Source organism: Capricornis sumatraensis, chromosome 4 (genome assembly GCF_032405125.1).
Source record: "Capricornis sumatraensis isolate serow.1 chromosome 4, serow.2, whole genome shotgun sequence".
Taxonomy (NCBI): Eukaryota; Metazoa; Chordata; class Mammalia; order Artiodactyla; family Bovidae; genus Capricornis; species Capricornis sumatraensis.
This window is the reverse complement of record NC_091072.1, coordinates 12,004,890-12,029,080: the sequence shown is the minus strand read 5'-3', so window position 1 is coordinate 12,029,080 and position 24,191 is coordinate 12,004,890. Positions and strand designations below refer to the sequence as shown.

Sequence of the window (24,191 nt, the reverse complement as noted above, 5' to 3'; positions counted from 1 at the left end):
GCTCAGTCGTCAAAGCCCCCGCCCTCCCAGCGCAGCAGCCTCGGCTCCCAGTGGATGATCCGGCAGAAGCTGTCAGGTTGTTCTGCACAGACTGAGCCGTGATCAGCATAAAGTTTTTACAAGTCAGTTGGGGCCTTCTAACTACTAAGAGAGCAGTTTCAGCTTATCTGTCAAATACCAGCGTTTTTGTGGGTGAAGACTCACTTTAATGTGTTTGTATGGAGGGGGTTTTCTTGAGTTTTTTTCAATCTCCAGTGCTTCTTTACTTTCTCTTTGTGCTTTCAATTCTTGGAAACGTTTTGCAGCTTCTTCCAATGCTGCCAATAAGACCAGACAAAGCATATAAACACCCCACACCAAATAAACAAAAACCACTAGAAGAGTTGTTATTACCCTGCCTTCCCCATGCACCGAATGGGACCTGAGGTTTTCTTTTAAAAATTATGTCCTGGAAGTAACCATTTATCACCAGGATAAAGTAACACTGAAATGGGATATAATTCATCTGCAGCTGAACACTGCTCTGTGCAAGCTGCCACCTTGGAAAAGAGGCCCCCTTCAATGGTCAGGGGTTTCCACAGGAAGCTGACAGCAGCTTTTACCTTGTACCAGATTTAAATTCACTTCACTCTTCCCCAGAAAGCTAAACTTCCCGTCAACTTGTTGCAAAAACAGCTGTTGAGACTTAGAGAATGAATTTATGGCTGCCAGGGGGTGGGGAGACAGTTCTGGAGTGGGATGGAGAACGCACAGCTATATTTAAAATGGATAACCAACCAGGACCTACTGCGTAGCTCAGGGAACTCTGCTCAAGGTTATGTGGCAGCCCGGATGGGAGGGGAATTTGGGAGAGAATGGACACATGGATATGCATGGCCGAGTCCCTTTGCTATTCACCTGAAACCATCACAACATTGTTTGCAGATCGGACTTACCTCAATACACAGCAAAAAAAAAGTTTAACAAAATTAGACAGCAAAAAATTTTACATAAAACAGCTGTAAGGCTCGTCATGGGAAGTGTTGACTACTCTTCTGTGGCAAAGGTCCTTCACTTAATTAAGGAGACTCGGCGTTCCCAGAAAAATCTCTATGTCTGTAGTAAGATCACTGAGGAAGCTTCTTTCACACACACAGCACAGTCTACTCCACTGAACGAGTTTTTCCTAAATGACTGGATTGTGAGGTGGTTCTAACATGACTGGAAACTATGGACGCCGGGTCATAACACCTGGTGAAACTCCCTAACACCACGTGTCCTCTGAGTGAGGAGTGCGGAGAGATCAACAGGAGCGTCAGTTCTGAGCTACGGTGAAAGTCGTCAGACGTACCTTTTTTGAAGGTCTTGTTAATACTGGTCTGTCCATCGGCAAAGCTTTTGTCTCCTTCGACATAAGGGAACACTCTGCCCTGGTGGACCCAGTAGTAGTCGTGAGAGCCGAAGAAGAACACGGGGAAGTCGCCCAGGTCATGCTTGAGGCCCTGGATGTTCAGTGGCACAGACCGGGGGTTGCAGATCTCGGCCGGCCACCATCTGAAAGCGGGAGGATGGAGAGTTGCACTATGCTTTACATGGCTGCGGGAGCCGAAAGACACAGGTTTTGTACTTTGTAATTCTCATTGCAAATCTAAGGACACAGAACACCTCGCTTATCTTTAATCCTGCCCAAACCGCATGTCATTTAACAACATACTGATGAACAAATTAATGCATGAAATGGTGAGCACAGACTAAACAACTAGGCCCTAAACACCCAATCTGATTTCTTCCTTAAATATTAATATTTTATATTTATAAAAGTATATATATCATAAGAATAAAGCATACTAGTAAGGTTAACAGTGAACCTACAATATAACAAGAATTAGAATTGGCCAATAAAATATTCCAAACCAGATTTCAGTCCTGGAAAAGTCACGTTTTTCTCCAAATGTGACATTCTTAATTCCAAGATTGTCTTTCAAGCTACAGAATTTTATTCCTGGCAGTCAAGGGAATCATTTGAGAATAAACTGATGCTAATCAGAATAAACTGATGGGAGAATGGCTGCTCCCATTCAAATTGGCATTTTCTGACTCTCTAATCAACCAGGATAAAGTATTTTCTGGTCAAATGTACTACGCTTGTTTCAGTGTGTATTTCAGAATCTAATTCATCTTAGATCATAATAGACTTGGGATTTGGGACAGGCCTGAAAAAATCATGCTTCACGTGATGACTGGTTCACAGCGATCCCTGGGGGATCCACCTGCGAGGTGCACTGGAAGACTTCCTGCAACTGGGCAAGTCAGGAACTGAAGGGGGAAGTCCCTGCAGTACCTGAGATCGTTGATACCAACGGCAGATGCACACAAACTTAATTTTTTTCACTCATTTTATACATGCCCATAAAACCATTTATTTAATGAACAATGAATGACATTATTGGGAAGATAAATGATGAACATGCTTCACCTAAAAGCACCCCATGTTCACCTATGGGTTAATTAAAACGTGGGTAGAAGCCTGTGTTCAAATTGTTAAAAACAACACTATTCTGTGTGATCAGTATTTGGTTCCTCTCAAGGCAGGCTGGGCAGTCAGTGGTTGTATTTCTGATTCGTGTTAAGGCCACATGTGGGGTGCAAGTGGTAACCACACACACTAGCTCAGACAGACAGGAGTGTGATTTCTGTCAGCCTTGTTCCAGGCCCACGTCTCCCCCAGGAAGTCTCACATCAGAATAACTAGTCATTGAAAAGAAACAGTCTCATGGGGCCCAGAGAGGTCTGATTGGAAAAAATACATTACGAATTAGTCCATGGATATAAAGTCAGGCAGATAAAATGTCACTGGCCTGTGAATGGAAGCTCTGCTTTGGGCCTAACTTTAACTATATATGGTGATGGATGTTAACTAGATTTATTGTGGTGACTGTTTTGCAATGTATACACATGTCAAGTCATCATAGTTTATACCTGAAACTAACATAACGTCAATTATATTTTTTTAAAGGCAAAAGAAAGTTTTAAAAAGGAAACATTCTGAAATTTATCTGAAGACCTTGGGGCTTCCCTGGTGGCTCCGTGGTAAAGAATCCGCCTGTCAGTGCAGGAGATGAGGGGTTGACACAGGAGACGAGGGGTTGATACAGGAGACAATCCTGGAGAGGAAAATGGCAACTGACTCCAGTATTCTTGCCTGGGAAATCCCACGGACAGAGAAGCCTGGCAGGCTACAGTGCATAGTGTTGCAAAAGAGTCAGAGACAACTTAGTGACTAAACAACAACAAAGCCTTCTTACTATTTCTGATATTTCTTATCCGGGAATATCTTATCTATTATTCGTCAAACCTGTACCTATCCTCTCCTGGAAAATATATATATTTTTAATTATAAAAGCACTGTGTGCCAGTCAGAATCACCATCATTAAAAAGTCTGCAAATAACAAATGCTGGTGGGGGTGTGAGGCAAAGGGAACCCTCCTACACTGTTGCTGGGAATGTAAATTGGTATGGTCACTATGGAGAATAGTATGGAGGGTGCTCAGAAAACTAAAAACAGAACTACAATATGAGCCAGCAATCCCACTGCTGGACACATACTTGGACAAAACCATGATTCAAGAAGACACGTGCATCCCTATGTTCATAGCAGTAGTACTTACAACAGCCAAGACAGGGAAACCACCTAACTGCCCGCTGCAGATGAGCGAGTGAAGAGGATGTGGTGTACCTACACAATGAGCGCGACTCAGCCATGAACAAGAACGAAGAACGCCACTCGAGGTGACATGGGTGCGTCTGGAGACTATCGTACTAAGTGAAGGGAGCCAGAAAGAGGAAAACCAGTACACGCACTATCACCCCTATGTGGAATCTAAAACAGGGCACACATGAACTTATCTACAAAACAGAAACAGACTCACGGAGAAATCCAGACTTGTGGTTGCCAAGCGGATGGAGGGAGAGGGAAGAACTGGGAGTCTGGGGTTAACAGATGCAAACTATTACGTAGGGAATGGATAAACAACAAGGTCCTCCTGTAGAGCACAGGAAACTATATCTAATCCCCTGCGATAAGCCATAAAAGAATATAAAGAAGAAGGTATGTATGTATGTAACTGAGTCAGTCTGATGTAACAGCAGAAATTAGCACAACACTATAACTACACTTCAATTAAAAAAGGACATACCTTTAAAATTATTAAATGTAGCTTTATACACACAAAAAAACAATGTAGTTTCTTTTAAAAATTAAAACAATGCAGAAATGTGTAGCAGAAAAGCTGAACACGCTTCCTCCTTATAATCTCATGCCTCAGACTATTAACAGATGTTTTCCAGGTAATAATACAAACATATTATATCGAGATCTCCAGTTTTTACAAGTTGTATACATATACGGAGAGATAATCTGTGTGCTATTTAACATGCTTCCTGAAGGTAACTGGACACTGTGGCCGTTTCCCATGTTACCATGAGCTGCTGCTGCTGCTGCTAAGTCGCTTCAGTCGTGTCCAACTCTGTGCGACCCCACAGACAGCAGCCCACCAGGCTCCTCTGTCCCTGGGATTCTCCAGGCAAGAATACTGCAGTGGGTTGCCATTTCCTCCTCCAAAGCATGAAAGTGAAAAGTGAAAGTGAAGTAGCTCAGTCATGTCAGACTCTTTGCGACCCCATGGACTGCAGCCTACCAGGCTCCTCCATCCATGTGATTTTCCAGGCAAGAGTACTGGAGTGGGTTGCCATTGCCTTCTCCAGTTACCATGAGCATTACCCTTCTTTTGCCTTCTAGGCACCCTGCAATATGGACTTGACAAATCTACTGACTGGCCATCTGGATCCCTTTTGCCCTCAGAAACAATACTGCAGTGAACACCCCTATAAGGGCATTTCTGCCCGTCTGTCCAGTGTCTTTCCTTAGATGCATTCCTTGAGGGGAAGTGCTGGGTCCAGGGGCGTACAGTTCAGTACTGTCACATGACGCCTTTCTTGTACAGGAGCCCTTGTCTCTCCAGGCCCACCTGAGCTGCAGAATTAGTATTCTTAAATCTCTGCCAGCCTGTTAACTGAAAATAAACTTTGTTTTTTTCATGTACATTTTTAGTGAGGCAGGGCACTTTTCACATGTTTATTTTCCATTTGCTCTTCTTCTGCAAACTGGCTCTTTCTCTGTTCCTTTTTCCTTCAGGAAGGTATTTTTCTTTTCTTACTGAGAGTAGAAGAGTTCACCTGGTTTGATATTTGCCTTTTAAAACTTTATATCTTTTGCTGTAAAGTGGAAAATTATTTATATAGTCAAACTGTCCATTTTTTTAAAAAAAGAACATGGAAGTTTCCTGTCATTTGTTAAAAAAATTGGTTGGAGGGGAGCTTCTCAATGCCCCTTATCTCAGCTAAAAATGAAGTTTTTAAGGTTAAATAGGTAAGCAAGCAGCATATTTAAAACAGAAAATGACAGAACCCTTGTTTTAAAAAATTACAGCATGTTTGAAATTCTACAGAAACATATTTAGGATTCTAATTGAAAAGCAGAACTTTACTGTGTTCTTTTGAATAGTATCCATTTTCTTAGTAAAATAATAAACACCTCAAAATGTAGAATGTAAAATTTGAAAAACATATCACTATCCTTTTGTGTGAAGATTTGTTAAAAATAGGCTTCTTCAGAGGAGAAAGATTTAATAAAATAATGGCAACCATGCATACTTCTTGCCTCATTCCCTTAAGAACTAAAGGCTCCTAATGAAATAATCTCTCTCTCTAAATTCTAAAAAGCTCCCTCTTTGCACATAGTTTAGAGCTTCTAACTAGAACTATAATAAAACAGATTTAGGGTCAGAAAGAGTTATTTTGGCCAGAATATAAACTGTTAACTTCATTAGAAACCAGAAATGAACATAAATCTAATTAGAATGCAAAAAAAAAAAGGTCTTCCTCACTATCCATATGAGACCTTTTATTCTAAATCCTATTAGTACCATAGTTCATTAGGATAAAATAACTTTCAGAACGTAAAAACAAAAGTCAATCAACCAAAAAAAAAAAGGTGGTGGAAGGGGAATCTAACAACCACTAGCCTTCCCAGTCTTCTGAAAGCCCAGACTAAAAATGTTTTCTTTCTTTTTCTGAGGAAGTGGCTGTGCTGTGTATTGTACCTGTTTCCTGGCCACGCTTGTACAGACTGTGAACTACTCAACAGTGATTGAATACTTCCTCTTTGTCCTTGGAAAAACTTGCCTGTAATTTCCCAATTTGGCCCAAACAATCTGCTTGTAATGCAGCTTCTTGCCAGCTTTGCAATCATTGCAGTTCCAGCAGCCTTCGGGCGTCTCTATGCTCAGGCACTCCGGGTGGAAGGAGGCTGGACACGACTCGCAGCAGAGCAGTCGTCCACCTTGAAACAAAAAAACAGTCTTAATAACTAAGAAGAGAGGAAAGAGAGAGACAAGAAAGTTATCTTTTCAGTGCATTAAATGTGATTCAGATTGAGAGAAATTAACAAAGGGATTGAGTTATATTGTAGTGATGGATTAAAATACAAGATAATAAACAGACTTAGCTACTTCAGTCCTTCCTAGGGAGGGCTTCAGTGGCCAGAAACTCAGAGCGTGTGAGGAACTGTGAGTAGGAAAAATATGACTCTTCACCCCTCTGAAATGAGGACTACATGAGGCACTGGATTAGCCGTGGGTTAAGACTCTTAACATATGACAAATAGATGCATAAAATCTTTAGCCTTGAGTAGATGTGAGAACAGATTTTCAGAAAAATATGTACTCTTTCTTTCTCCTTGAAAGCTAAGAAAGTAAACAATGGTCATCTTTGTATTTTAATCCAGTGGCACAGCTAACTAAATCCCTTTATAACAATATTAGCGAGAATGAAAATAGCCAATAGGCTGACCACTACTTTTTTCTTCACTTGTAAGCATACAAAAAAGCAAAAAGATCTTGAATTTGTGATTACATTATCATTACCTTTTCAGGAAAGACAAAGAAAGTCAAACAGGCTATATAGCAGTGGTTTACAACTTTTTCATCACCAAGGGTCCCCTTTCCCTTTCCCATGGACTCATGTTTTCAAATATTTTATCAACCAAAAAACCCACCAACACAAAACAAAACAAAACAAATTTTAAAAGCCACAATTATTTTTTATGTTTTAATTAACTACAGAAATATCTAATAGCCAATTGGAGCTTCAGATCCCAGTAACAAAACTAGTCTTATCATATTAAATTGTTAAAATTAGCCAAATACAGAGAAACTCATGCAACTGTATTTTGCACAAATGGCTGATTCTGTTAGACTTTCTGAAATATTAAACATAGTTCAAAATTTTGTTTGTAATATTTTCTGACATCATATTGAGAACCACTGCTTTATAGCATGAAAGAAGTATCAGGTAGAATCAAGTATCACATACAAGGAGATCTCTTTAAGTAGCCTAGCAAAATCCTCTCCTTTTAAAAACACAAAATGATCTCTGTATTAAGACAAAAACAGGTGCAGCAAATGAAACAATATTATTTTTAAATGCTAAAAATTAAAGAAATTTGAGGGGAGATTAGGTATTTCAACAAGTGACAGGGAAGAATGTTAATCACTGAAGATGAAATATAATAAAGACATTTACTGTAAAAAAAATCATTTTTCCATTAGAAAACCAAGTCTATAACCCATAAGTGTACTGAGATTTAAAGTCTTATAAGCAAAAGGTTAAGAGCCCACTATACAACTTTATCAAATCATATGCTCCAACCTTTTGAGCACTTGCTATCAATTTTCCAGAAAATCTTGTCTTCCTGTAGACTTTCAAACTTCTAACTAATTAACATAAAAACAAAAAGAAAATCCATGTACAATCAATGATGAATTAAATTACTATATTTCCTCTGCTTAAAAGCTTTTACTTCCATCATTTGGATTTCCCCTTCATCTGCAGATCTTAATGTGGATTAATTGTTTCAATTCTCCAACCTAGAGATTAGCTGCCTGAGTGGTCTCAGCTTAGGTAGGGAATTCTTTTGTAAGTTTAAAGTAAAATGAAATAGTTCATTTTTCCATCAGAAAGAAATGACCAGTAGGGAGAGTGGTCTTTGCAAATAGCTTTGAGGACATGTGATTATTTGGGTTGATGTGGAAAAGTCAGGCTGGCCATTTTTTAACATTATGGAATAGTCCTGAATTTTAAGTCTTATTTCAGAGGAAATACAGACCCTGAATCATCAGTGAAAATCATCACGATTTTTTGACAAAAATACACAGGGAAATAGAAAAATAAAAATATGAACACTCCACCTTGGTGCTATGCAAGAAAACTGCTTTAGGGTGCGAGAGAAGAAAGATAACGGTTCAAGCTAAGCAAACAGAGGGCTCAAAATAATTTCAATTCATGTCAAGGCCAATACCGAGTACTGAACACAAAGTAAGCAACAATTAAATTTGTCTAATTTTATAAAGGCGCCAGCAGGGAAATCAGGCATTTCCTAAAATGCCTTGGGTAGTCTAATTTTACTGCACTATGGAATTAGTCAGACCCGTGTCCATCTTTTTTTTGGAAACAGGTGGTACCACCAGTAAGATGCCATATTGTGACTTCAATGGAAAACAGACAAAAAGTCAATAGTCTCTCAACCTCCTTCTCCATGGGTTCTAACCAACTTGCTTAGTGATACTTCCCTTTAGTCATGGGTCGCTACTTCAGATGTCTGACAAACAGCAAACATACATCAGCAGCAGGCAACACAAAGAAAGAAAAAAAAATGAATTAAATTTTCTTTAAAGATTCTGAGCCTGGCCCCAGATCATAATGGAAATGTATACAGGAAAAGGCCTTCACCTTCTAGGTTATTTATTTTACCCTCTAGAATAATAACTCCCCCAATAATTCATTACTGTTAAACTACTCCCCACCCCCCACCCCTGCTGTATTATATGTAGGCTCTGTAAGGCAAAACACAAGATTTTTCTTCCACAGATAACTGGGAGAATATAAATATATACATTTAGCTCTTTGTTCTCTGTGGATAAATTATCCATAAGCTATTCTTCAGTTCCGCTGGGCTGCCTTTTAAGCTCCAGTATTTGTGCATTCTCCCAGCTGCCCACCAATGTCTCCTGAGAGAAGGGCAATTAGTTTTCATAGCAAACATTTAAGAAACAAAACGACAGAATGTATTCCAGAATCAAAATTTTAAGTGTCAGTTATCTTTGTTCCCTTCTGTTTAATAACCTATCTTGTTATTTAGTTGAAAGTTAGTAACAAATTACATCCTGTCTGTTCTATTCTAACATGAATGGTAGCTCAGGCAAAAGAGAAAGAGGTCTCAGAATACATTTCTATATTAAGCAGAATCCTAGTCTTTCAATTTTAATAACTACAGATATATGGAATGTGCGAAAATTTATTCAAGAAGTGTAAGTAAAAATTTGTAATAGCAGAATTATTTTAAGCCCTTTTTAATAATTTTGCAGCCATATGAAGACAGTCACAGCCACCAAGGTAGAATTTACTGAAAGCAACAGATGGTGCTTGACAGGCATACATTTTCCCCCTTCATTTAAAGAGAAAAAAATAGGAAATGCAAAAATAAAAGTAAGAGATAAACTATTTTGATTATTACCTTTCTCACATTTCTTTTTGGAAGCTGACGAAGAAGGAATCATAGGTAATTTCATCAACTCTGCACGATTTGATTCGTTCAGTAGGTAGTGGGACTTATAGGCATAGGAACTGAACATGGGGTCTGAATGGTCCTGCACTATCAGCCCTATACGAGACAAACAGAAAGATGTGAGCTGCAATGAAACTACCCATGATTCCATGAGGAAAAATAAACCAACACCTACTATGTAGCTGTGCTTCAAGGTGGGGGAAAAAGAATATGAAGAAAAAGAAAGATCTGACAGAAAAAGCTTTCTACAGTTAGTAAAGGGAGTTTAGGCTACTCAATGCCTTATCTCTACACAGAAATCTACACACCCAGGAAAAAAACTCAAACTCGAGGATTAAACTGTGTTTGATGTCGTTCTGAAAACCCCCTCTGGAAAACAGAGCTATGTTCCTCAGTGTTTAGAAGGACTATGATGACAACCCAAAGAATAAAATGACATATCATTTAATAGTAGAAATAAGCACTGTCTACATGACACAGTAGAGACCCTGGTCACCTTCAATACGTCAAGCAGCACTGAATGGCAGAATCGGGCCTCCTTTCCTCTCTGCTAAGATGTTTAGATACCCTCAATTTCCAGCTTTCTCAGCCAGACAACGACGCTTTCCTTTTATCAGTATGATACATGATTTTAAAGACGCTGTAAGTTGCTGAACTTCAATGAGGTATTGCAAATCTTTAAAATTTTGTCCTGCTAGGATAATAACCAACTTAAGGGTTTATAAAAACGTCCTTTCAATCCACTAATACAGCTGTCCTATTGGAGGAAAACACCATCTGCTCTAACCCACCAGTAGCACACACCTCTCCTCCCTCCCTCCTCCTCCTGCCCAGAGTTAAGTCCATCCTGTAGCCAAGGGACCTGCAAGACCAGGGAAACTTTCTGTTTGTGGTTACTGGTCAGTTTATAACAATCTAAGACTTTACAGTACAAATCACGACAACAGCTTCACAGAGATCTTTTTGAGAAGAGGGAAGAGTTTTGTTTCTAAAGGGATGACCATTATTTTTGGTGGATGTTATCTTCATTTGGTGCTGCTCGACACTGAGACAGATTCAGGAAGTATCTCTCATGTGAATGGAACTTGAAATTGCTAATTGGTAATACAGAAGAATCTTTGAATAAAGGTTATATAATGTTGAATGAATTTTATACATTTAATAGAGAAAAGTGGTACAGTGGCTTTTAAATAGGGAAGAACAACTTAGAATGTTAAGTAACTTTTTATTTTACAGCACCCTTCAGATGGAAGGGAATGCTGAACAATCTCTACTGCACTGAAATGGCACTTATGACACCATGAGGGGCAGGGGAGGTGGGTTGTTCCTCAAAACGCTGAAGCATTTCCAAAAACATTTCCAGATATTTCAGGCTTTAAGAATTAGCTTAATGATTTTAAACAACCAATAACCAAGAACTAAGACAAAAATCCTCTGTGCAGAGAGAGAAACAACTGCAACACAAGCTAAGTTTCCTAATGCCAAAACATAAAGGACTGAAGTATCCCTTTTAATAAGTGTGGATTTATTACAATTAGATCCCCTTAAAAAAGGAGACCCTCTATAAATACTGATAAAGGAACACGTATCATTTACTTCTGGAGAACTTTTAAGCCCTTTTCAAATCCTAGCATCTGATCTATTTAGAAAAATTTTCTGTAAAATGCTAGAAAAGAAAATGAAAGTTTCTGTTTACTGTGCAAAGCTGCAGTTAGAGTATTTGAGAATTAAATAATCTTGTTCTTAAAAAGGCATTTCAGTACAGCAAATCTTGCAGAATAACTGCCAAATTGATAAAATCCAAATGTGATCCTGTTGTTAAAATATGGAGTTTCCATTATGTCAAGCTTTTAATCAAGGCATGAAAGTTAAACTTAAAACGGTTAGAATTTGCTCTAAAACTAGGTTCCTTGACAAGGGGTCATTTTCTACCTTACTTATATAAAAAAATACCTGCTTTAAAGGTCACCCAATTATTGAATGAAATAGAGAAAAAAAAAATGTTGGTTGATATACTTACTGATGGTACTTGATTCAGAATGTACTCCAGAGTAAGCCAACATGATAGTTTTAAACTTGATATTTATTAATAAAGTGTTGGCTCAGTTACACATACACACACCCCCCCATCACTCCAAGTGAAAGTGAGTAAAAGTAATATTTACAAAGCAACAGAGACTTTATGTTATCACTGACATTCATCTATTTGAAAGTCTCTAAACCTAGTCATTCAGTTGTTAGTTCAGTATTTTCACCCTAGCATTCCTTTCTTAGGAATGGGGAGATGGACAAGGCACATACTGACATTTTCTCTGGCTAATGCAAGGTGGCATGAGACACGTCCAATCTTCTCCTCCCTGTGCCATCCAGCCTTCAGGGCAGGATACAGCTGCCTTCACTGCTCTACCCAGCATTTCTGACGGCGGCCGCCCCACACGCTTGCGAAACAGGCCAGCTCGAAGCAATGTGTACACTGACTCAGCTGGCTGCTACAAGAAGGACTACCAGTTACTTAATCCTCTACTGTCCACCTCCTCTGGTCTTTTTTTTTTTTTAATGAGAGTTACAAAAGTAAAACAACTCAAGATCTATCATACTAGCTAAATTCTATTAAAAATATTTTATAGTACTTTCACCAAATGGAAAGAACTGTCTTCTAAAACAAAACAAAATACAACCACTATGTCTAAAGTAGATAACTAATGACAACCTCCTGTACAGCACAGGGAACTCTACTCGGTGCTCTGTGGTGACCTAAATGGGAAGGAAATCCAAACAAAGGGTTAGGATATATGTAAATACAGAGCTGATTCACTTTGCTGTACAGCAGAAACTGACACAACGTGGTAAAGCAACTATACTCCAATAAAAAATTATTTAAAAAAGAAAACACGATCCCAAACTTCTTTTTCAATATGGGCTGCTGCTAAGTCGCTTCAGTCGTGTCCAACTCTGTGCGACCCCACAGACAGCAGCCCACCAGGTTCCCCTGTCCCTAGGATTCTCCAGGCAAGAACACTGGAGTGGGTTGCCATTTCCTTCTCTAATGCATGAAAGTAAAAAGTAAAAGTGAAGTCGCTTAGTTGTGTCCGACTCTTTGCGACTCCACGGACTGTAGCCTACCAGGCTCCTTTGTCCATGGGATTTTCCAGGCAAGAGTACTGGAGTGGGGTGCCATCGCCTTCTCCACAATATAGGCTAAACATAATCTAATAGGCCTGACATGCCATAGAATCCTTTCAAGAATTTCACACTAACGGAAGTTTAGAAAACTCAGCATTTATAACAAAAAAAATCCCAAGAAACTGTGTTTGAGGATATTAGTTGATTTCTAAAATGCTTACACTTTAGATTATACTAAACATTACACTAAAAACTGTTTTTATTATAAAATAGCTGAGACATTCTGTAAAGGTGAATACTCCGTATCATATTCAGCTAAAGAAATTTTACTTTAGATTTATCACGAACTTAAGTTCACTGACACCCTCAGGGATACAATATTGTTTTTAATTGATCAATCTCTTGGCAGACTTAAGTATCAACAGCTGGCAAGTAAGAAAGCCTGCACTGCAGGCTCTTAACTAATACACCCCATATGTTGCCTTGGCTGTATCCCATTAGGCCTCCCTCGATGCCAGACCAAAACATGATAAAATACAACATAAATAATTGAAAAATAAATGTGATCTTCTTGCCTTGCAAGTGAAATCTAAATTAGTTGGAAACTCTGGATTACATAATATGACATGAGAAGATTCTATTTCAAACCGAAGAATTGTTTGGAAAAGTGAAGAGAGTTGACCCTTTAACAATGTGGGGGTTAGGGGCACTGACCCCCACGAAGTCAGCATCCTTTGTAACTTTACAGTTGTCTCTCTCCTGCATCTGTGGATTCCACCAACACTGGAGTACACATTGAGAAAACAGTGTACACAAGTGGATGCGGGTAGTTCAAACACGTGGTTCAAGGATCAACTGTAATCTTTTGATGCTCCAAACAGGAACACTGAGGACTCATCTTTAATTCTAAGTTACTAAGAAATTAAGCAGAATTTAGCTTAATTTATGGAAGGATTAACATTCTAACAGTCTGAGTATCTTAATTTAACAAAAGGGACTGGTTGCTGCAAGTGTGCATCTCTCTTAGGGGTATTCCTGGAACTCGATTTTAATGGGGAAATTTACCAATGAACCTAGAAAGACCTGAAGAGAAAGGACTGAGACTCACCTCTGGCGCAAACGAAACAAAAGCCTACATTTACAGCAGAGGAAGAGCCAGTGCTCCGTGTGGAGTGGTCACTGCAGATGAGAGCGCAGGAAGACACAAGGGTGCTGCCGGCGGCAATGCAAGCATCTACGGAGTGGTAGGCGACCGGGCACCGCAGACATCTCACCATGCGACCTATTGGAAGACGGTCAGGGAGGAACCTGGGTCACAAGGCATCTGCTGACACAAAGGGAGATCTTTGGGGACCCAGGATGATGCTGGTTATAGTAGAACTAATTTGGCTCTGCCATTTCTGTGCTGTATGGTCCCTAAATGTAGTGCCCATCTAGAGGTCACTCAAAAAAATTTTGTCTGCTCCAGTGCTGGAGAAATGGTGGTCGCCAATATGGCACCTGTTGAAGGAATCTCCAGGGGTAATTTTGAACATATGGAATTTCCTTCTCATGGTCTGAATTAGAACCTTGTATCCACTTATCTTAGGGTTCTCCCGGTGGTTCAGTGGTCAGGAATCCTCCTGCCAATGCAGGAGACACGGGTTTGATCCCTGGGTTGGCAAGATCCCCTGCAGAAGGAAATGGCAACCCACTCCAGTATTCTTGCCAGGATAATCCCAAGGACAGAGGAGCCTGGTGGGCTACAGTCTATGGGGTCACAGAGAGTCAGATACGGCTGTGTTTTTTACTATCTTACTTTACTAATTTTATTTTACTATCTATTTACCACTTACTTTACTATCTACTGTGGCCCAGCTGCAACAGCTATAGATAAACAAAGGGAGGATGCCCAATGTTCTTTATAATAATGTGCTTACTGTTTGCCATTGCACTTAAAACAACCCCAAACGTTGTCCCCTTCCTTAGCTTTGTTTTACCTTTACTTGCTTTGTGGATATCTTTCTCCATAGAGCAGGCAGAACAGCAGTGCTGGGGACACCGGAAGCCTTTTGATTCAAAGATGGCAGTTGGGAATTTGCGGACACAGGCTTCATGGTAAAATTTCCCACAAGTGCTGACAGAGCAACGCTTCACATCCGTACCAGACACTTTACATGAAAAACACGGGTGCTGTCCTGCAAAATTGGTGAGGAACACAGTTTAAATAAAATCTGGATTAAATCAGAAGCAGCTACTGATATCAGAGAGCTAACTCCTCCCCCTACAGATTCTACTACTATGTGTAAGATTTTAATATACAAAAAGCGCTGAAAACAGTTAAAACATGACAATAAAACTTGCTAGAATAATTGACTTTCTACAATAATTGATCACCCATTTGAAGATATAGCACTAAAAGCAATTCAGATCCCCACTTCTCACTTTACACTAAAATAGAGTCCATAGAAAACCTAGAGCAGAATTTTTCAACACTTGAGAGCAGCAGGTCTTCCCAACTAAGAATAAAGAAATAACCAGTGGAAAGACAGATGTCATCAGATAATCAGAATTTCCATTTGTAGATCAGACATAAAATGAAAACTCATAATCCTAATAAAAACAGAAAGTTATGGCTAGATGTCTTATTAAAACTGTAGAAAATCAAGGACAGAGAAAATATTAAAATCACCTTCAGAGAAACAAAACTGAAAGCTGATGGAAAGAGAAAGCTGGAAGCCAGGGGATGCTATCACTAAGGGCTGAAAGAAAGCTGTTACCAAGCCAGAATTCTGCACCTGTGAATGCACTCTGCAAGAAGTGGGTGAAGTCAATATGGACTGGGGATAACTAACAAAACTGAAACTCGGTTCTCTGAAAAAGAACTGAAATCCCTGGCAATAAGTAACTAATAAAAAAAATGGAGAAAAAGCAGCAATATTAAGAATATCGAAAATGCAAAATGATGCATCACTACAAATCCTACAAATGTTTAAACAAATAGGAGGATGTCACTACCTTTTTGCATAAATTTGAAAATTTAGATGAACTGATTCCTAGAAAAACAGAACTTATTAACACTGGCACAAAAATAAATAGAAAATATGATAGTTCTATAAACTATTTAGGAAATTGAAACTACAATTAGAAACCAATACAGAAACTCTGAAGCTCAGAAGGCTCCACTCATCAATCTGCCAAACATTTTGAGACAGAAACAATTCGAATGGGGAAGGAAAAAAAAAAAAAAAAAAAAGGAACAAGTGAAAAACAAACAGATGTAAAAAAAATAAATGCAACAAGGATGACAAAGGATTATGTTTTGTTATACAAAGAGTTCATATGTGATATTATCACATATGTAGAATCTAAAAATCAAATGAATGAATATAACAACACAGTCTCACAGAAACAGAACAAACTAATGGTTACCAGTGGGAAGAGGCATGATGAAAAGGGGCAAGATAAGCATAGGTGATTAAAAGGTACAAACTACTATGTATAATAAAATAGGTAAGATGCAAGGATATATTGTACAGCACAGGAAATATAGCTAATATTTTATAACTTTAAAAGAAGTATATTCTATGAAAATATTGAATCATTATGGTTTACACCTGAAACTAATATAAATCAACTATGCTTTAACCAATCAATCGGGCTTCCCAGATGGCACTAGTGGTAAGGAACCTGCCTGCCAATGCAGGAGACATAAGAGACTCGGGTTTGATCCCTGGGTGGGGAAGATCCCCTGGAGGAGGAAATGGCAACCCACTCCAGTATTCTTGCCTGGAAAATCCCATGGACAGAGAAGCCTGGAGGGCTCAGTCCATAGGGTCACAAGGAGTCCGACACAACTGAAGCAACGTAGCATCCATGCATTAGCCAATCAATCAATCAATACAAAATAAAGAAGAATCATGGGGAAAATATATATAACATATATAAGCAAAGAGCACAAGACTTATGAGCTTCCCTGGTGGCTCAGCAGTAAAGAATTCACTTGCAGTGCAGGAGACATGGGGTTCGACCCTTCCATCAGGAAGATCCCCTGGAGAAGGAAATGGCACACCACTCCAGTATTCTTGCCTGGGAAATCCCATGGGCAGAGGAGCCTCGTAGGCTACGGTCCATGGGGTCGCAAGAGTCTGACGTGACTTGGCAACTGAACCACTATAAAGAACTACAAATCAATGTAGAAATGGCCTAATATAAAAGTGGGCAAAGGGTATGAACAGGCAATTTATAGAAAGCAAAAAAGACAGACGGCCAATAAACATGTGCCAAAATGCTCAACTTTACTAGTAATCAGATAAATGCTAATTAAAACCACAAGTAACATTCGAAAAATTCATCAAATAGGAAAAAAATGCATGGAGTTTGATAATGCTGGCTGTGATTAGGGTGTGGTGAAACAGGGACTCATAAAAGGTAGGAGGTAAGTTGGAAAGAACTAGCTCAGAAGGCAGCAAAGCAGTATCCATTCTGAAAGGAGACATTTACTTTCTGTGGCCTAGACATTCTACTTGCTGTCTGTGCTAGAGAAGACTTGTACGTGTAAAAGGATGTTGGCTGAAGTACTGTTTGCAACTGCAAACAACCGAAAGCTGTCATTATCTGCCTTTTAAAATCAGGATTGGCGTTTTCATTTTGTGTCTGTGTGACATGTGGAAATTTTAAGTGGCTATTTATTTGGATTCATCTTTTGGGAAGTGTTCAAGTCTTTTGCTCATTTTTCTTATGATGTTATAAAAATTCTGAAGGAAAAAAATGTACAAGGAATAGTTTTTTGTTCTGATTTTTAACAGAAAGTTGGATGTGGTTTTGGAAGTAGCTAACCATTACAATTTGACTAAGTCATAAAGATCTTTTAAAATTAGTACTTATAACTGTGATGTTCAAATACTTGTTGTTTTTAACTGGCTTTGCTGCATAAATAAAATACAGCAGTGTTAAATTGGGTGAATTATAAAAATTCTTCAAAATTAGTATACACACAGTCATGTTCAAATTTTTTAAAAAATTGTTTTTGCTACAGAAATAAAGAACAGCAGGGTTTTTCTGGGGTTGCTGTTGTCCCATTGCATATATATAATTTCAAATTATATTTTAACATATGGGTAGATAAGAAAGAAATACTATTGTTTTTAAAATAACTTTCAGAAATGTAAAAAATTAAAAGAAAATTATTTTAAAGTTTAAAAGGTTTGGCTTTACCTAATGCATAAACTGCTCCATATAAAAATGAAATAGGCTTTCATAATGATCAAAGTAAGTCTAATATAAACGAAAATTGTTGTAACGAGCAGTGCCGTTACACTAATAGAGCTGAGCTGTAAATCCCTGTAAGACTCAGGCTTAGGGCTCTAGCATGGGGATGATTCCACTGCTCTCCCTCCTCACTAGGGCATGGGAAAGTTGCTCAGTCGTGTCCAACTCTTTGTGACCCCATGGACTATACAGTCCCTGGAATTCTCCAGGCTAGAATACTGGAGGGGGTAGCCTTTCCCAACTCAGGAATCGAATCCAGGTCTCCCACTTTGCAGGCAGATTCTTTACCAGCTGAGCTACAAGGAAAGCCCAAGAATACTGGAGTAGGTAGCCTATCCCTTCTCCAGGGGATTTCCCTGACCCAGGAATCAAACTGGGTCTCCTGCATTGCAGGTGGATTCCTTACCAACTAAGCTACCAGGGAAGCCCCAGTAGGACGTGGTCTTCCTAAAAATATGGTCTTCTTAGAATAAGAAGTTAACAAGTAAAACTGCCTGTTACACATTTTATTCAAAAGGGTCAATGAAAATGTTTTCTATCCAGAAGTCACATTTATCTTAAACAATAGAAAGTGGAAGTGTAAGGTCGGACCCGGGGGGCCATGATGGGCCGCCCCTCCTCTCCCTCCCGCTGGCGAGAAAGTCCCTAACGGAGGATCCTCCCAGATCCCAGGGACCAATGACAGCACACTTCGCCGGCTGCCATGACGAGCCGCCCCCTCCTCAGTCCCTAACGGAGGGAGCCTCCCAGATGCCAGGGACCAATGACAGCACACTCCGCCAGCTTAAAGCCGCCCCGCCCCAGCCGCATAGAGAAACCTATCAGCTCGCGACGCCACGAACCAGCAGCCTATCCAAACCTCCATCGGCTAGCCCAGCCATCCCTCGCAACGTGCATATATAAACAAACTTCCAAAGCAACGCGATCCGGGCGCGTGGATTTCCTCGACCTGCCCCGTTAGGGTCCGGGAACCCCGCCCGGGAGCCCCGCCCGGGAGCACTTCGCCATTAAAGCCCGTTAAACATTTTTTGGGTGTACCTGGTCGTCTTTTACCTAACAGGAAGTATAAGAACTTATCACGCATGTATCCTGTGATACTTTTTACATGTAATGTGTTTATCTTTTGATAAACAAAAAAACTTCCTAAATTACCTTAAAGAATCTGAGTTTACATTCCTAATATGTTGGCAGTGTACCACACTGGTATCCAACTGATTTTCATGTGATAAAAAAATGTATCAAAAGCAATTTAAAAAACAGTTACTCTTGCATTTCCTGGATTACTAATGATGTTTGTAATGAGAATGAAAATTTTCTCATGTCTTACTGGCCATTTGTATTATTTCTTTGGAGAAATGTCTATTCAAGTCCTTTGCTCAATTTTGAATTGGATTATTTATTTATTTATGGTGTTTTCACCTATGAATTTATACTTTCAGCTCTTATGTTCTGATCTGTGATCATTTTGAATTAATATATATATATATATGGCATAGGGTAAGGGTTCAAGTTCAATGAATGTGGATCCAATTTTCCCAGCACCACTTATTGAAAACACTATTGACCAGTGTTTGCACCCTTGTTAAAAAATCATTTGACTATATGTGAGTTTATTTCTGGGCTCCCCAATCTATTTCATTGGTTCATGTCTTTATGCTAGTACCACACTGTTTTAATTACTGTAGCTTTGTAGCAAATTCTGAAATCAGGAAGTATGAGTCCTCTAACTTTGTTTACTTAAATTGCTTTTAAAGCAAATTTGCTTCTTAAACTTTCTAGATGTGTACCAAATAGATTACATCTAACATTTGTTGGCAGATTTCTGCTGGATTCTAGAGTTAGAAGAGAAGCCCTAAGAGTGTTTTAATACTGAGATACATGGTCCTTCCTATCAGTAATTTAAACTACAGGCTGAAAATTTGAAAGCTTAGTTGCGCCAGGCACATCAATGACTGAGTGACAGGGTTTCAGAATAAGGGCACAGTAGGTAAGGTGGGGAACCAAAAGTACGTGCTTGTTGTGTGTTTACACGTTCAGAACTCATCCTGAAGGCCAAATAAAACAATGTGTAGATAATCTGACTCTGAGGCTGTCAGCTGGCAAACTGTCCAAAAGTTTTTCTGCACAGTCTAAATGTGATCAATAAAATGATACCTTACATAGGGAAAAATATAAGTTATTTCCCTTAGCTTCTGTAGCTTAGTTTTTGCCTGTGTATATAAGTACGGGTGTGTGGGTATGGTGAGAATATATGATACATGATCCCTGTCTACTGGGTCAAGGTGGCAGAAGGCAATGGGAAAGAGCAAGGACTGTGGGGTCAAGCTCTGCCTCCTGAGCCGGAACCCCAGCTTCACCACGTATATCTTTGTGACTCTGGGCAAGGCTGGGAACCAAACGCTCTAAACCTCAGTTTCACACTCTGTAAAATGGACATAATAATAGTAGTGATCTCATAATGTATTGAGGATCAAACAAGATAAGAAGACAAAATGCCGAGTATTAAGAGCAGCTGGCATTTAGGAAGTGTTTGGTTAAAAACAAAGTTACTGTTCTAATAGAGTTTGGAATATACAAGAAATTTTTGGAGGCATACAAGTAAAAAAGTATAAAATAAATATCTATGAGAATCCAAATAAAGGGGGGAAAGAGTAGGAAAATAATAAAGTATCAAAGGTAAGGTCAGCATATCATAAATACTTGACATCCAACTGGCTCATAGTTTCTCACAGCAAAACCGAAATAAAACCCACAAAAACATACAAACAGGTTCCTAGAAGCACTACCAGGCCATCTCACAACCAGGTGACTTTTCACTTACATTATTGGTAACATCCTGCTTTCCATGACTTTACCTAGAAGTGAGGCTATGACACAAAAGAAATAAAAACTTACCTATTCCTTTCTCTATAAATTATTTTGACTGGTGGAAGTCTACATATGGGGTAAAAGAAATAAATGGTGACAACCCCCTCAAACCAATTTCTGGCCCCTCCATCTTTCCACTAAAAATACAGCTCCCCATGGTTACAGTTTGTGATGTAACCATCACAGTCAGAGGTTGATGTAACCTCTGTACAGTCAGAGGAGACAGAGGCTCTGTATACCCTCACCTGCCGCCCTGTATCTACCCAGAATAGGGATGCTCACCAGTTTTACACTCGACACAGACGAACTTTCCATCAGGGGGTGATGACAAGCCCAGGCACTCCAGGTGGAAGTGTTTGCAGCACTCTCCCTCACAGGGAATCAGAGAGTCGCCAGAGCTTTCACAGATCTGTAACAAGGCAAAAAAACAGCAGTTCTCAAACTCTACCAGGCATCGGGGCCACTAGAGGGCCTGTGAAGACAAGCTTGCTGGGTCCACGGTTTCTGATTCAGTGGGTCTGGGTTGGGCCTGAGAATTTCCAGTAAGTATCCTGACTGTGCCAGTGCGGCTAGCCCTTGGCCCTCACTTTGAGAATCACTGAACTAGCAAACTCTTCCCTGCACCCAATATATATAAAGTTTAAAAGTTATACTCGATCTTTGATGATTCCTTCTTTGGAATCTGCAGACTTCAACTCTGCTTCACAGTGCAAAGCAGTATTTTTCAGAAAGGGGAAATAAACCTTAAAAACATCAACTTAAATTTAAGAGAATGTTTTTGAAGGCAGACATCTGTCATTTACTTCTAATTAATAAGAGAGTATCACAATAAAGGGGGCTTCCAATGTGGCTCAGTGGTAAAGAATCCACCTGCCAATGAAGGAAACTCCAGTTTGAACTCTGGGTTGGGAAGACCCCCTGGAGAAGGAAATGGCAACCCACTCCAGTATTCTTGCCTGGAGAATCCCATGGACAGGGGAGCCTGGTGGGCTACAGTCTACGAGGTGGCAAAAGAGTCAGATCTGACTTAGCAACTAAACAACAATATCCCAGTGAGGACCCGCAGTTTCATGTGAATAGTAAGTATTCCAACTCCGAAAGGGAAGAAAAGAGCCAGAAGTGGCTTTGAGGTCTGCAGCTTTAAAGTAATATTGCAATTCAGAAAGATACTACCCTCTCTGGGACTTCCCTGGTGGTCCAGGGGCTAAGACTCCTTGCTCTCCATGCAGGGGGCCTGGGTTCGATCCTTGATTAGGGAACTAGATCCCACATACTGTAAGGAAGACCCAGTGAAGCCAAACAAAGGAATACAATTTTTTTTTTTTAAAGAAATATACTATACTGACAGGACAGAAGCGTTGTACTGGCAGGACATCGTGGCCATTGTTTCAAGCTGCAGGACAGGCCCCTTGCCTACCTGACACACAGTATCCTTCTTGCTCATTCCAGTGCCTCTTCGTGACAAACTTGAATCCACGGACTGCACATCAGAAACGTCTGCCTCTGCAGTAGCTGAAGGGCTATCGACTTGCTTTCCAAAGCCTGCCTGCATGGAAAACAGAACAAGCTTTTAAAAAAACAAAAATCTCAAAATTAGGTGCTATGATAATCCTAGTAAGCCTTGCTCAGATAAATCTTCCCACAACCTCTTCTTTCTAAAACCCCTGGATACCAGATGTCTGGTGTTTGACAGAAACTGTTAAAATGGAAAAAAAAAAAAAACAAAAAAAACCACAGTCCCCAACCTTTTTGGCACCAGAGACAGGTTTCATGGAAGACAACTTTTCCATGGACTAGGGGAGCAGGGCGGGGTGTGGGTTCGGGATGATTCAAGTGCATTACATTTGAGTTTGATTTCTGTTATTACTATATCAGCTCCACCTCGGATCGTCAGGCCTTAGATCCCAGAGGTTGGAAACCTCCGATCCAAGAGATTAGCAAAGTTAAGAGACTCCTAAGTTGTGGGGCCCTACATAGGAAACCTTAAAAAAAACGGGCTAGCTTTTGCGGTTGGAAGCCAAGATGGCGTCCGGCGGAAAAGATAGGGGCGTGGTCCATGTTAAAGTTTTTGATTGGCTCTTTTGACTTCCGTACACGTGGACAGTGTGTGATTACCATAGACTCCTGTTAAACTCATGACGACTTGACCTTATATACGTATTATAATTTGACCTTTAACGTGATTGGTGCAACTATGGGAGGTCCCTCGCAGAACCCCCTTGCTTGCCTATATAAACCAAGAGTTTACGGCAATAAAGCGGAACTGCTCAGAGGGAACCCCTGTCGCGCCTGATTGTTTCTCACTTGCCGAGGGGCTGGGTTGGCGGACAGCAGGCTCACCTCTTCTCAGGACCCCTCAGCTTTGCTGAGGGAAGTTCCACTGCCTCTCTCTTTCTGCGGAGTGACCCCCGCACTAAGTTATAAAATGACCAAAATGGTTCCTTTACTACCCATATCTTTTTTTCCCAATTCCCATTCTCGCCAAAAAAAAAAAAAGCCAGGCAAAGCATTACTTGGTTACTTGGTTTGGCAAAGCAAGACGGCATTGCACCCAGGCTCTGGGACATACTTACCTGCAGGTCACTCAGCCCTCTGGAATCGGAGTCAGACGTGTCTCTGTACGTGGAACCAGCCATTTCTACGTCGGTTGAGGCGCGGCTCCTTTTCTTTAGAGGTTTACAGGAATCTGAAATCTCGCTGGCACCTTAATACAACACACCGAAATTAATCCTAAAATAGTGCTTAACATTTGTTGTTTTAATTTTTTCTTGTGGGAGAATATTTTCTTTCCCCAAACTCATCTGTAGTGTGAGAAAAAAAAAAAAAGCATAGCTCTCTTTGTAACACTGAAGTCACGAGTCAAAACTTCATAAGCTTCTGACCTTCCTGATGGTGAGTGATGTAATTTACAACCGCTCTTTGAAAACATTCAATTCTGAGCTCCTGCACTAAAGCTATTTTTGGGCACAGAGCCCAAGTTCCGACCTAAACACCAATTCGGTGAGAACTGCAGGACAGCGGATCGATTGGGAGCAATGCAAGGAGCCGTTCAATTTGGGGGGGGGAGGTGGGGGGAGGGAAGACATAAAACCCAACACACTGTGCAGCTTACAAATATGGTTGCAGAGACACCTCCTTCTTGTTTATTAGGGATGTGACAAATCTCTGATTCGTATTCGAGTCGTACACGGATAGCGCCATTTTCCCCCGAATTTTGCATTTCAGATGATCATTGCCCCCCACCCCAGATAAATCCTGGATGTTCACAATTGTTCGTCTGAGACTTCC

The 24,191-nt window shown here is 40.0% G+C and overlaps 1 protein-coding gene across 1 annotated transcript in view; it reads right to left on the bottom strand.

Annotated features, from left to right (window-relative positions):
- The window catches only part of NSD3 (nuclear receptor binding SET domain protein 3), a 97,569-nt gene that overhangs the window by 10,489 nt on the left and 62,889 nt on the right, over nt 1-24,191 (bottom strand). Inside the window, exons 10-18 of the mRNA XM_068970893.1 lie at nt 23,477-23,607; nt 22,321-22,449; nt 21,186-21,312; nt 14,765-14,962; nt 13,894-14,067; nt 9,612-9,758; nt 6,224-6,380; nt 1,331-1,533; nt 205-317 (exon numbers count right to left, since the gene is read on the bottom strand). Coding sequence (XP_068826994.1) covers nt 205-317; nt 1,331-1,533; nt 6,224-6,380; nt 9,612-9,758; nt 13,894-14,067; nt 14,765-14,962; nt 21,186-21,312; nt 22,321-22,449; nt 23,477-23,607 — 1,379 coding nt within the window. The remainder of the gene's footprint in view (nt 1-204; nt 318-1,330; nt 1,534-6,223; nt 6,381-9,611; nt 9,759-13,893; nt 14,068-14,764; nt 14,963-21,185; nt 21,313-22,320; nt 22,450-23,476; nt 23,608-24,191) is intronic.